Source organism: Oncorhynchus mykiss, chromosome 18, assembly GCF_057628025.1.
Source record: "Oncorhynchus mykiss isolate SJ-2025 chromosome 18, ASM5762802v1, whole genome shotgun sequence".
Lineage (NCBI taxonomy): Eukaryota > Metazoa > Chordata > Actinopteri > Salmoniformes > Salmonidae > Oncorhynchus > Oncorhynchus mykiss.
Window position 1 is genome coordinate 60,965,319 of NC_143039.1, and position 14,918 is coordinate 60,980,236.

A 14,918-nucleotide genomic window follows, 5' to 3' on the forward strand; every position below is an offset into this window, starting at 1 on the left:
TCCCGGAGAGTAGTGAGCGTCTAGGTTCTATACTATCTCAAGATAAGTGCAACATCAGAGGGGACATACAATGGTTCCAGACACTGCCATACTCCTCCCCCCAATGGGAAAAGGAGGGAGTGACTGGAGTACAGACATAGTGGAGCCCTTCACATGGTTTCACAGATATATTCATTATGAAGACAATGTTCAAACCTGACTTCTCCCTTTCTGATATTCTGCCTATTACCAGTCATGTAAAAGACAAGCCTGACCTCTCCCCTCTCTGGGCCCCAAGTACTGTTCCCTAGAGAAGAGAGAGGAAAATGCAACTGCCAACAGTATAGTCCAAAAGAAGACAATCTAACGACAAGTATAAAATAAATAAAACATCTTATTTATCTATGTTACCTAACTAATTCTGATTCAGCTACGGCAATAGTGAACTGCTGCCCCGTAGCGATCATGCTGCAGTACTGCATGGGCTGACACGGGAGAACACGCCCTCAGACCAGCCAACGTTGTTTTAGAGAATTTGGCAGTACATCCAACCGGCCTCACAACTGTAGACCATGTGCAACCACATCAGCCCAGGACCTCCACATCTGGCTTCTTCACCTGCTGGATTGTCTGAAGGGGGGTGCTGAGGTTAATTTCTGTCTGTAATAATGCCCTTTTGTTGGGGGCAAAATCATTCTGATTGGCTGGGCCTGGCATCCCAGTGGGTGTAACTGGCTCCCAAGTGGGTGGACCTATGCCCTCCTATGGCAGCAACTCTTCCTTGTCATGTGAAATCCATAGATTAGGGCCAAATGTATTTATTTTAATTGACTGATTTCCTTCTATGAACTGTAACTCAGTAACATTTTTGAAGTTGTTGCATGTTTTTTTCAGTATATTTGTTCAATGAATCATTGAACTCATACTCATCAGTCTATAAAAAGTCAGAGGTTCCTGGGCACTGGTCATTCCGCCATGTCCCTCCGTGTCCTCCTGGCAGTGGTGGTTGCTGTTCTCTATCTGTCCCCAGTAACGTTAACCCGGGCTGGGGACAGGACAGAGGGGACTTCCTGTCCATCCTACGTGGCCACAGTCTACGAGCATCAGGTGATTCTGAACCCAGAGCCGCATGTGCCTCTGTCTCGGGCCGCGGCGCTCGAGCACATGATGAGGAACCTGAAGGCCTATGAGGAGCAGGCCGCACGGGCAGCGGAACACCTTGTTCCTTCATAACACACAGAGAAACAACCTCCACGTCCCTCTCTCTTGCTCTCTCTCCTTGTCTCGGTCTTTCTAATTCAAAAGGATTCATTGGCATGGAAAGTGTTATACATTGCCAAAGCAAACATAGACACTCTCTCTGACTCTCTTCCAGGGGGCTCAGATCATAGTATTTCCAGAAGACGGTATCCATGGATTCAACTACAGTCTACTGGAGAAGACTGTAAATAGCTTTGAGAAAAGTCTACATAAAAAGAAGATTGTATTTTTTAATGGAACTTTTAATAGAGAGTGAGAGAAACTATATTAATTCCCTCCGAGTAACCTGTCTCATGCCTACACAAAGTCGCACAATGTTTCAATATGGATGCAAATGAATTCATCCAAAGTCTTAATGTTTGTCTTCATCTCTCTCAGGGTATCAGACAGATGATCTTCCCCACAGCCTGGATGAATCTGCTTCCTCTACTAACAGCGGTTCAGATCCAGAGAGCGGTCAGTCTGGGAGCTAACGTCACTCTGCTGGCGGCTAACCTCAGGCATGACAGCAAGGCTATGACGGGCAGCGGCATCTTCACCCCTAGTACTTCCATCTATCACCACGCCTTCCACCACCCTGGGGAGCCAGAGGAGGGGAAGCTGCTGGTGTTGAGGATACCTGTACTGGACTGGCTGGCAACACAGAAGCAGGCAAAGTGGCAGGGAGAGACAGGAGGACAGGGTGAGGCAAAGGGGCAGGGGGAGACAGGAGGACAGGGTGAGGCAAAGGGGCAGGGAGAGCCCGGAGGACAGGGGGAGACAGGAGGAGAGGGTGAACCTCCCTCTGCCGCAGTTCCTTCCCTCTCTCCCACTCCCTCCCCCTTTCAATGCCTTTATGGCGGGTGACCTGTTCTTCTTTGCCTTGCTGCTTGATTCAGAGGGCCAGCTGACTTTGTGTGACGGTCTGCTCTGCTGCCACCTGCAATACCAACGGTCCACACAGGGTGGCAATACGGAGCTCTATGCTCTTGGGGTGTTCGCTGGCAAACACGCGTTTGCGGGACGCTTCACCTTGCAGGTAGGGAGAAACATTTACATTACATGCATGCATTACAACCAGGGTTAGGGTCAATTCCATTTAAAATTCAGGAAGTACACTGAAATGTAAATTCCAAATCTCTTCAATGCTTCTTAATGAGGAAATGTAGAATTGGAATTTTGTTTACTTTCTGAATTGAAATTGACCCCAACCCTGATTACAACTTACACTTGGAACTGGTAGGGATCCTGTGTTTATGTATACATGCAATGTTTTTAAAATTGAATTCTACAGCTGTGATCTTACATTTACATTTGAGTAATTTAGCAGATGTTCTTATCCATAGCGACTTACAGGAGCAATTAGGGTTAAGTGCCTTGCTCAAGGGCACATTGACAGATTTGTCAATAGTTGGCTCATGGCATTAATGATTAACTCCTCCCCCTCCAGGTGTGTGCGTTGGTCAGGTGCTCGGGGTCAGAGGTCAGCTCCTGTGGAAAGGGAGTGGAGGAGGCAGAGTCTAGAGTGGACTTCCGGTTGGAGGGGAAGTTCGGAACGCGGTACGTTTACCCATCGTTGCTAGGTAGTGGCATGGTTGTAGATGGACCCGACCGGATCGAGAAGACCACAGATGGTCGAGTGACCATGGAACACTCAGGGATGTCCGTCGGATTGGTGACCGCATGTCTCTACGGCAGGGTGTACGACCAGGACTAGGGTGCGTGTGTGAGTGAGTCTGCGAGAGAGAAAATAAAGTAAATCAATGTTCTCCAACCTCTTTGTTCTCTAGGAGACAGAACACATCTCCTTCCTGAGCGGTAGGACGGTTGCGTGGTCCCCATGGTGTTTATACTTGTGTATTATTGTTTGTACAGATGAATGTGGTACCTTCAGGCATTTGGAAATTGCTCCCAAGGATGAACCAATTTCTTTTTAATGTAATTTCTTCTGATTTTCCCATGATTTCAAGCAGAGGCACTGAGTTAGAAGGTAGGCCTTGAAATACATCCACAGGTACACCTCCGATTGACTCAAATGATGTCAATTAGCCAATCAGAAGCTTCTAAAGCCATGACATCATTTTCTGGAATTGTCCAAGCTGTTTAAAGGCACAGTCAACTTAGTGTATATAAACTTCTGACCCACTGAAATGTGATACAGTGAATTATAAGTGAAATCTGTCTGTAAACAATTGTTGAAAAAATGACTTGTGATGCACAAAGTAGACGTCCAAACCGACTTGCCAAAACTACAGTTTGTTAACAAGGAATTTGTGGAGTGGTTGAAAAACAAGTTTTAATGACTCCAACCTAAGTGTATGTAAACTTCTGACTTCAACTGTAGTTGAATCCATCATGACTGTTCCCTATAATATAGTTGAATCCATCATGACCGTTCCCTATAATATAGTTGAATCCATCATGACTGTTCCCTATAATATAGTTGAATCCATCATGACCGTTCCCTATAATATAGTTGAATCCATCATGACCGTTCCCTATAATATAGTTGAATCCATCATGACTGTTCCCTATAATATAGTTGAATCCATCATGACCGTTCCCTATAATATAGTTGAATCCATCATGACCGTTCCCTATAATATAGTTGAATCCATCATGACCGTTCCCTATAATATAGTTGAATCCATCATGACCGTTCCCTATAATATAGTTGAATCCATCATGACCGTTCGCTATAATATAGTTGAATCCATCATGACCGTTCCCTATAATATAGTTGAATCCATCATGACCGTTCCCTATAATATAGTTGAATCCATCATGACTGTTCCCTATAATATAGTTGAATCCATCATGACCGTTCCCTATAATATAGTTGAATCCATCATGACCGTTCCCTATAATATAGTTGAATCCATCATGACCGTTCCCTATAATATAGTTGAATCCATCATGACCGTTCCCTATAATATAGTTGAATCCATCATGACCGTTCCCTATAATATAGTTGAATCCATCATGACCGTTCCCTATAATATAGTTGAATCCATCATGACCGTTCCCTATAATATAGTTGAATCCATCATGACCGTTCCCTATAATATAGTTGAATCCATCATGACCGTTCCCTATAATATAGTTGAATCCATCATGACCGTTCCCTATAATATAGTTGAATCCATCATGACCGTTCGCTATAATATAGTTGAATCCATCATGACCGTTCCCTATAATATAGTTGAATCCATCATGACTGTTCCCTATAATATAGTTGAATCCATCATGACTGTTCCCTATAATATAGTTGAATCCATCATGACTGTTCCCTATAATATAGTTGAATCCATCATGACCGTTCCCTATAATATAGTTGAATCCATCATGACCGTTCCCTATAATATAGTTGAATCCATCATGACTGTTCCCTATAATATAGTTGAATCCATCATGACCGTTCCCTATAATATAGTTGAATCCATCATGACCGTTCCCTATAATATAGTTGAATCCATCATGACTGTTCCCTATAATATAGTTGAATACATAATGCCACCTAGTGCTCTACATGACACCCTTGGTCCTGAAGTGTGCACTACTAAAAGCATTGGCTTGGTTTAGGCACTTCCTTACAAATTGTTGAAGGAAAGTGAACAAGTGCACACAAGGAGAGATTAGGACACACCCTCTATTCCATACGTAGTGCATACATGTGCTTCATCTATTCCCACCATCATTTGGAGAACTCAAAATAATCAATAATTGTTTTATTCGTTATCAGTCATTAAGAACATTGCACCAAATGTAGTCTTTAGACTTCTCTCCCCTGGCAACATTTCACACACACTCACGTTTCCTTTCTCAGGTAGTGTAGAAACATTCAGGGTGTGAAGTGTTAAGACTGACGGTACCTTAGTGACTGAGGCCTTACTAACTCCTCTCCTGGAGGAATCGACTCTATGAATCAGACAGTAATGAATCAGACAATAGTAACTAGTATTATAACTCTTGAGATTCAGTGACTCGATTCAGTATTGACGCCGCATTAGGTGAACAGTGATAAGTTCTGTCTCTGTTTGTCCATTATAATAAATGAAACTTAACTAGAATAAAACTAGTCTGGGTACTAGTCTGTTTAGCCATCATTCCACTCCTGTCATGCTAAACAGCTTTGGTATATGAATAAAATAATACAAGTAGTGGAATATTCACTAAACACACTGGTGCCCAGGCTAGAACAGACTGGTACCCAGGCTAGAAGAAAACCCCTAAAGGAAGAGATCTGGAGATACAGAAATTAGAGATGTAAAGTCTGTTGGTCCGTTTGGCTAGGATTGTCCCTCTGCTCTCTCCATACGTACAGCCCCAGCCCTTTCATTGTCATAGGGCAGATGTTTGGTAGCAAGAACCAATCCTAGAGGACTGGAGCTACCCACCCTTGCCACCCAGTCCAGAAGACGACAGTCCTCATTTTACTTTAGTATTAAACCTCTTCTTGGGAAGGGACGAGAGGACAGAATGTAGTGGAGTGAGTGGTTCAGAGAGTGGAGTCCTAAAATCCTGCCAAAGAGGAGGTGGGATATCCAAGGTAGGCGTGTCTTCAGTAGGTCTCAGAATCAGAGTCGTTAAACTCGTTATCGTCGTCGGGGGAAACGCAGAGTAGGCGGTCCTGCCTGCAGTAGGAGGTGTGGTCAGTCCTTAGAGGGGGAGGGGACTCAAATGCTACTCCTTTTGATTGGTGATTGGAGTAGTGATTGACAGATTGAAGCGTTGCCATCGTGACACGAGGGGAAGCAGGAAGCGTTGTTATGGAGACCAGGGGAGAGGCGGGCAGCATGGAGTTAAGAATGAGAGCGAGACAGTCGGCTACATCTCTGTTAGGTGCACAGGACAGGGCTGGAGTATAACCTAGGGGGGAGAGAGAGAGAGAAAGAGGGTGTGTGTGAATGTGTGTGCAGGGCAGGCCCCCCATTAGGCAGCAGATTGACGAGGGCGTCATTTTCCAAGGTAAACTGACCAATACACACCTACAACACCTATAACACCACACATAATTCTGCCCCTAAACAATGAAAACTTCCCATCCAGTGGGATATGGGCTATTAAAGGGAGTGCTGATGCAGGGCCATGATAAGCAGTACCCACTTTGCCAAAGGCAGGGGCGCAAAATATGTATCTTGCCCATCGAGTCTCATCATGGTGCAAGAGACGCTGCGCCAACAATGCTCTGTCAATGTCATCTAACATATCATGCAGGCTAGTCCAGCGTTTCCCAACCCTCTCCTCGGCCCCCCGGACATTTCACATTTTTGTTTTAACCCTAAACTGGCACACCGGATTCAATTAGTCAAAGGATTGATGATTAGTTGAATAAATGAATCAGGTTTTCCAGTTAAAATGTGAAATGTCTGGAGTGGCCTGAAGAGAGGGTTGGGAGACCCAGTGGCCTTTTCTGGAGCCTACAGGCAGACCAAATGTATGACAATGTCATGAGAAACTTTTTAGGCCTACATATGTGTTTCCAAATCAATAGCTAATCATGATAATTAGCGATTTCAAGTTTTTAGCTCTATTCATCAATTTGTAAGCTGACCATGGCTGAGAAGAAAATAAACTGCATTTTCCAATATAATAAGATGCTTGATAAAGTTGGAACAGTTTCCTTTCGATAATAACGTTTTGTTTCTCAAAATCATTGTCACGTGGTTAATAATACAATGAATTAAAATACAAATCTAAAATTCAACTACTGCGAGATCACCAGCCTCTGCCATATGTATGGACATTGATACACCGTGAGCTATTGGCGGCTAAAGAAATGAGCACAAGGAACTCAGATTGCTTATAGGCCAAAGCAGCAGTACTGTAGGCCTATAACTTTCATTGCCAACTAAGTAAAAATACATAAAGCTGACAAATAAAAACATTAATAAATATCCTGGTGAAAATGCAGGTTCTTTCAATCGCATTCAACTCTCTACTCTGCCTGTCTGCCTCCCTTTCTATCGGTCATGATTTGAGCATTTGCTAGTAAAGTGCAACATTGTATAGAATCAAATTGGGTCTGTCCCAAAGGGGTCACTATAGCTAACTTGCAACAACTAGCTGGGCCCTAAGAGTTTCTTGCGCCAGTGAGCTTGGGACGGACACAGCTGTTTTTGGGCAAAGGAAAAGTTCTCAGGTATTTTACGATGTTTCCACTGTATATGTGGGATCCTCCGAGCATGACATTTTGCTCTTTCATACGGAGGCTTGGTGATTATGGAGGGGGAGAGTGTTGGACATAATTTTTTTGTATATATTGGAGACCGATTTTCATGCAAATATGCTCAAATTTACGTAGGCCAAAGAAATGAGCGCATTTTCTCACCACAGAATAATTTCCATCAAATTGACTTGTTGCGGGTAAAAGACTGACCGTGCACATACCTTTTGCGGTTAAATTCCCATGTACCGAATAAAACATTAGAAAGTTAAATGGATTTCCATCACATGTTTGACTCTACTGATGGTTTACTCACAAAGCATGTTGTGTTATGTACAGTGTGCCCACTCTGGTATTGGCACGTGCGCTCTAGCCAACAGCTCACGGTCACAGTGCGGGTATATCCTACACGATGAGATTAGACACAGTGCGGGTATATCCTACACGATGAGATTAGACACAGTGCGGGTATATCCTACACGATGAGATTAGACACAGTGCGGGTATATCCTACATGATGAGATTAGACACAGTGCGGGTATATCCTACATGATGAGATTAGACACAGTGCGGGTATAGCCTACACGATGAGATTAGACACAGTGCGGGTATATCCTACACGATGAGATTAGACACAGTGCGGGTATAGCCTACACGATGAGATTAGACACAGTGCGGGTATATCCTACATGATGAGATTAGACACAGTGCGGGTATAGCCTACACGATGAGATTAGACACAGTGCGGGTATATCCTACACGATGAGATTAGACACAGTGCGGGTATAGCCTACACGATGAGATTAGACACAGTGCGGGTATATCCTACATGATGAGATTAGACACAGTGCGGGTATAGCCTACACGATGAGATTAGACACAGTGCGGGTATATCCTACATGATGAGATTAGACACAGTGCGGGTATATCCTACATGATGAGATTAGACACAGTGCGGGTATATCCTACACGATGAGATTAGACACAGTGCGGGTATATCCTACATGCTGAGATTAGACACAGTGCGGGTATAGCCTACACGATGAGATTAGACACAGTGCGGGTATAGCCTACACGATGAGATTAGACACAGTGCGGGTATATCCTACATGCTGAGATTAGACACAGTGCGGGTATATCCTACATGCTGAGATTATTATACACAAAAGTATAAATTATTTTTATTTGTCAAGTGGGAGCCAAGCAATGCAAAAAAAAAAATGCATCGATGATCATGTCAACAGAATAAGACCCTTAATATTTATTGGAAAGGAGCGTCAAACTCATCACCTTGCACTTTCACCGGCCTATGTGGGAGGACCACACAGCCTGTCATCGCGTGACTCCAAGTTTACATCGATATGATGGGTTATTATAGCAATATTTGTGCCGATATTTCTCACATAATTCATTTTACCCACTCAAAAAGATCCCACCTTGTCGAGGGCATTTTGTTTTGTCGACATTTGCAAAGTTTACTGACATATTTTCTGTTTCCATCGGGCCGGTCATGTCATTTATTTTATCCAAGATGTACTTTACGGGCATAAAAAGGTTGGCTGGAAACATGATTTGTGAGTAACTATTATTGTTCACAATGGATACAAAATAAAAAGGCTTGACTTACTGTGGTGGTGATTTACAGCTGCAATGTTACTTTTTGGGCAACCACCAAATTCACATAAAGGTGAGTTATAGAGCTGTCATTCTTCACTGAAAGCAAGTCTAAGAAGCGGTAGATATTTTCTGTGTGTGCTATTTCTATGCTTCCCATTCTTAAATTTAGTTTTTGCATCTAACTTTCAGTTTTCTACACCAGCTTCAAACAGCTGAAAATACTTATTTTTGGTTATGAAAAACATATTTCACAGCAGTTCAGATGGTACAATCATTCTTGTTTTGTCACAAACAGAAATTAGGCGAGCTATTTGAATTTTAGCAACAAGGAAACAGCAGAGAATTTCTGCGTAGTGCAGCTTTAAAGACTAAAGATCTGACATCCCCAAATGGGCACTTTCCTGCAGCAGGCCAGGTAGGGTTCAGAAAACGTGGGACATCAAATAAACTGGGACAGCTTCATCTGAAGTTTATTTCTTGTTCTGAAAATCAAAACTATTGTTACTACGCCCTTGCAGAGAAATCACATTACTTCATTGGTGTGACAGAGGGTGGCAGAGCAATCTTCAAACAGGGAGCTCACCCTCAATGCACATAGATCAGTGACATAGCCTTTTTCCCTGTTTCGATGTTAAAGCTATCAAACTGTCATAAATAATCCACTGTGTAAAAATTGTGATGTATGTGCATTCTATGTACTGGTGCATCAAAATAAAATAAGTTGCCAGTCTAATGTTTATATTTTGTACATTTCTGAAATCCTCAAGATTTTTCCTAATCACACAAAATGGAATTATCATTGGGGTACAATTAGGACTGTCCCAGTTTATCTAACCTGCTGTCCTAGTTTATCAAATGCAAATTGAAAATATGGTTTTGGTTCAGGGTACACAAATGGGTGTGTCATGCAGTCTGTAAATATGATAAACATTTGTCATTTTTGAGTGATTAGGAAACATCTTGAGCATTTCAGAAATGTATCACGTGTTGGGCTAATATGTTGGATAGATGTTGAAACGGATTACAGGAGAGGGAAATGCAAAAAGTGTCCCACGTATTCCCAATTCCCCCTATTATGCGTGCTCAGGCATGCGCAATCATTTTTCGGGAGACAGGTGAGTACATTCTGGACAGACTCAACTATATCTTCGCTACACACCCCTCCCCTTCCTCGTATCAACATTTCACATTTTTATTAAATCAATTATATTTCAGATCCTTGTCACCAACAGCTGCAACTCAATCAGCTAGGTCTATTGCCCCGCAAGCTGCCCAAATCTGCAGCCTTTCCAACTAGGCATCCCTGCTGGGGATTTGAAACAATACACAGCAATTTGTTAAAGAAGCTAATGATCATCATGCTCTCTGGTGAACTATTTCATTTATTTATGTATATACAAGTAATTATATCATTTTGGCAAATGTAGAAAAATGTACTTTAGGGGAAGTTTAGCAGTAGCTGATTTTCAGGGTTTGAACAGCAAAAATTATTAGTCTTAAGTCTTTGTCAGGTATCAGGACTATAAAGCCAATGCAACTGCATGTTTTACAAATGGTAAGCTACCATTTGGGCATGGGCATTCATAAATGTGCATTGCGGGCTGACACTGAAGGCCAGGGTTCCCCAACTGACGGTCCGGGGCCGAATTTGACCCGCGGGTGATTTTATTTGGCCTCCCAAGTTTTCTGAGCATTTTTTATTTTGGAAATCTGTTCCAAAGTATAACACATAAGAGAGAGATATGTGATCATTAACACATGTAAGCAAAGTGTCACCCTCCCAGCGGATTACGATGGGACGGCTGCCCGCTGCCAGGGTTTCCTGTTGCAGTTGAAGTTATACCTGGGAACCTTCCACCCGGCTCCTTCGAGCCGTAAGAGGGTGTCCGCCCTTGTCTCATGCCTCTCGGGGAAAGCCCTGGAGTGGGCCAATGCCATGTGGGTGGAAGGAGATGCGGTACTTCACCACTTTGAGGAGTTCACCCATAGTATCTGGGCAGTCTTCAACCACCCGCCCGAGGGCAGAGCGGCGGGTGAACGTCTTTTCCACCTGCGGCAGGGGACGAGGAGCGCACAGGAGTTCGCTTTGGACTTTCAGACCCTGGCCTCCGGAGCGGGATGGAACGGCCACCATCGCTGCAGTTTGCGCGAGGATGTCCGTCGAGAGTTGGCCTGCAGGGACACCACTCTCACATTCGACCAGCTGGTGGACCTGTCCATTCGGCTGTGCGCCTCCTAGGCACCTGCTCGGGAGGTAAGCTACACCCCTTACCCATTCCACAGAAGCCATGGTCACACCTGTCGATCGATTTCCTGACTGATCTCCCCCATCACAGGGAAACACCACGATCCTGGTTGTTGTGGATTGTTTCTCTAAGTCCTGCCGTCTCCTCCCGCTGCCCGGCCTACGGCCCTACAGACTGCGGAGGCCAGTTTGTGGGGTCATTTAAAGTCCTGAGGAGAGTGAATGAGGTGAGTTACAGGTTACAACTTCCCCCCATTACCGTATTAACCCCTCATTCCATGCGTCTCTCCTCAGGCCGGTGGTGGCTGGCCCGCTCCAGGAGTCTGAGGTGTGGGAGGTTCCTCCTCGGTGTACTCCGTTCGTTACATACTGGATTCGAGGCATCGGGTGAGGGGCCTTCAGTACCTCGTGGACTGGGAGGGGTACGGTCCGGAGGAGAGATGCTGGGTTCCGGTGGAGGACGTGTTGGACCCTTCAACGCTGCAGGAGTTCCACCATCTCCGTCCGGATCGCCCTGCGCCTAGCCATCCGGGTCGTCCCCGAGGCCGGTGTCGGCGCACTGCTGGAACAGCGCATCAAGGGTGGGGTACTGTCATGACTTCTACCGAAGTCGGTTCCTCTCCTTGTTCGGGCGGTGTTCGACGTCACCGGTCTTCTAGCCATCGCCGATCCATTTTTTTATTTTACATTTGTTTTGTCTTCCCACACACCTGTGTGTTCCCTCATTACGTGTTGTGTATTTAACCCTCTGTTCCCCCCATGTCTTTGTGTGGTATTGTTTGTTTGTAAGTGCTTGTGCACATGTTGACTGGTGCGTGTCGGGTTTTGTACCCAAGTTGTTATTTCTTGATGCCGTTGGTTTTGTATTAAACTGCTCCGTCTAATACTTAGTTCTGCTCTCCTGTGTCTGACTTCCCTGCCACCAGTTACGCACCCCTTACACAAGGTTTGAAATTGTGTTTAATAAAATCTGTTTTGGCTTCTTGCGGTCAATTTAGTTTACAAATAAATCGTAATTATGGGCCGCAGCTGAATCTAGTTGATGAACCCTTCTGTAGGCTATAGCCTAGGCTACCATTCTACTCTGTAGGGATAAGAGGAGGGTTGCAATTTTTGGTGTCTCGCCTTTCGCAGCATACTGGCCAGGACCGGGCCTGTGTATGCTTGCGTGTCAGTATGTGTGCTTGTAGAGTTTGAGGGTGAGTGTGTGACAGTATTATGATACTGACCGTTCTCATCCACCGCTAGAACACTGGCTCCTTTCCCCAGCAGCTCCTGAACTACTACGGTCAGACCATTCCTAGCTGCTACATGGAGGGGCCTGAGGCCGCGAGAGAAAGAGAGGAGAAAGAGGGAGAGACAGACACACACCTGCAGAGTGAAGTCATACTAGCCTAATAACATGCTAACTAATAACACTATGTTGGGTTGTGGTGTGTTCCAATTCCGAAAATCATTTGGGGTACGTACGTCTGTAGAGAAGTGTTGGTGCAGTTGATAAAGTTTCTGTCTGATATCTTCTCTAGTATCAACAACGCACTGGTCTCATGGCCCTGATGGTGAGAGAGAGAGGGTAAAACATTTAACAAACAGTCATTTGATTAACCATATATGGTGCATGTGTGAGTATTACCTTGCTACAGGCCAGGTGAAGAGCTGTGTTCTTGTTAGTATCCTGTAGTGTGAGGTCTGCCTTAGCACTGCTCACCAACACCTCTATATGAGAGAGAGAGACACCAGAATAGGTAAGGTGTGAGGGATAGGTAGCAGGGAAGGAGAGGAGAAGCATAGAGAGTGTGTACTGACCCACAGCGTTGGTCTGTCCGTTGTGCGCTGCCATCATCAGTGGCGTGGTCCGTGTGTGTGTGTCGGAGGTGTTCGCCTGAGCTCCGTGACTCAACAACAAGGACACACACTCCACGTGGTCTGAGAATGCTGCCGCATGGAGGGGAGACCTACAAAGGGTGACAGCAGTCACTGTTACACACACTACCTCACGTTCTGCGAGTCTGTTGAGGGGCGGACCTCCCAACACGCCCCCAAAAAAACTCAGTCGGGTCTCGACTTAGAGGGGCTCGTACCCATAGGCTCTGACATCCAGGGGGCCCACAGTGATTTTATTTACTCTCACTAAGATATCATATTAACATGGTCATGGCAAAATTCATGGCAACATTTGGAAAATTGCAGGAAATTTGCTTTAAACTGCAAAAATGTCTCAACCCTATGGCAAAATGTGTAGTTTCATGAAATTAACTATAAAACTGCTACATTTTCTCTGCCCCATTGCAAAATTAGTAGAATTGCATGAAATTTGTTCAATCTTCTCTACGCCCCATTGAAAAACAACAAGAGGGTGGGGTTCACCGACAAGATGGGGGGGCCATAATATGTTTTGCCCGTTAGGTACAACATTTCAATTAGGGCCCCCAAAAGACTAGGGCTGTGTATGTGTGTGTGTTTAATAATTTGTGTGTAATTAAAACACTACTGGACAGTTTATTAGGTACACCATCCTATTCACAAAAATGGATCGCTCCTACAGACAGTGAGTCACATGGCCTTGGCTTACTATATAAAGCAGGCAGACAGGCATCCAGTTACTGTTTGATTGAACTTTGAAATTGGGCAAAACCAGTGACTGAAGCGACTTTGAGCGTGGTATGGCCGGTGCTAGGCACACCGGATCCAGTACCTCAGAAACAGCCGCCCTCCTAGGCTTTTCATGTACGACAGCGTCTATCGTTTACAGAGAAGGGTGCAACAAACAAAAACATCCAGTCAGCGGCAGTCCTGTGGGTGAAAACAGCTCGTTGATGAGAGGTCGAAGGATAATGGCAAGAATCGTGCAAGCTAACAGGCGGGCCACAAACTGACAAATAACAGTGCAGTTCAACAGTGGTCTGCTGAACGGCATCTCGGAACAAACAATTTGTCGATCCTTGTCACGGATGGGCTATTGCAGCAGACGACCACACTGGGTTCCACTCCTATCAGCTAAAAACAAAAAGAAGCAAATTCAGTTGGCACACAATCACCAACACTGGACAATTGAGGACTGGAAAAACATCGCCTGGTCCGACGAATCTCGGGCCCTGTTGCGTCACGCTGATGGCAAAGTTAGGATTTGTCCATGTACCCATCCTGCCTAATACAGGCTGGTGGCGGTGGTGTAATGGTGTGGGGAATGTTTTCCGAAGAAGTCAGACTGTTCTGGGTGCAAAGGTGGGTCCGAGCCAGTATTAGATGGGTGTACCTAATAAACGGTCCAGTGAGTGTATATATGCGTGTAATAATGTGTCTCACCTGCCCTTGGTGTCTGTAGTGTTGACTATAGCAGAACCCAAAGAGTTGATCAACATCTCAGCGACTCCCTCGTTGTCATTCATACTGAAACAAGCAGAGAGGAAACACTTTCTTTCTCCTTCGGGGGTAGATCATCTTTAAAATTGCAAGTAGATTGAGGCTTCTATCAATGTCATTGTCTGCATCATTTCCAATCACACTTTTACACTCATTTAATATTTTATTTACATCCCGATGTAACACAAATGACACCTTTTTAGTGATCATATATTTATTTAGGTGGTCATAGACATACTAGGACCTGTGAATCTCAGCACACAAGTGACTGACTGGGTTCGAACCCTCAATACGGTGTTAGCACCCTGC

The 14,918-nt window shown here is 44.6% G+C and overlaps 1 protein-coding gene and 1 pseudogene across 8 annotated transcripts in view; one reads left to right on the forward strand and one right to left on the reverse strand.

Annotated features, from left to right (window-relative positions):
* The first annotated feature begins 1,553 nt into the window (after positions 1-1,553).
* Positions 1,554-2,959, forward strand: LOC110496851 (biotinidase-like; annotated as a pseudogene).
* A 1,972-nt stretch (positions 2,960-4,931) lies between these two features.
* The window catches only part of LOC110496518 (serine/threonine-protein phosphatase 6 regulatory ankyrin repeat subunit A), a 55,129-nt gene continuing 45,142 nt past the window's right edge, over positions 4,932-14,918 (reverse strand). For 5 of the 8 annotated variants that reach the window (XM_036953240.2, XM_090209009.1, XM_036953241.2 and 2 more), the window contains 6 exons: positions 14,553-14,636; positions 13,053-13,201; positions 12,880-12,962; positions 12,717-12,799; positions 12,476-12,567; positions 4,932-6,087 (listed from right to left, as the gene is read on the reverse strand). In XM_036953240.2, the coding sequence (XP_036809135.1) occupies positions 5,780-6,087; positions 12,476-12,567; positions 12,717-12,799; positions 12,880-12,962; positions 13,053-13,201; positions 14,553-14,636 (799 nt within the window). In that variant the 3' untranslated portion in view covers positions 4,932-5,779. Of the gene's footprint in view, positions 9,484-12,475; positions 12,568-12,716; positions 12,800-12,879; positions 12,963-13,052; positions 13,202-14,552; positions 14,637-14,918 lie in introns of all 8 variants that reach the window. The other 3 variants (XM_090209010.1, XM_090209008.1, XR_016488588.1) reach the window with 2 other exon arrangements.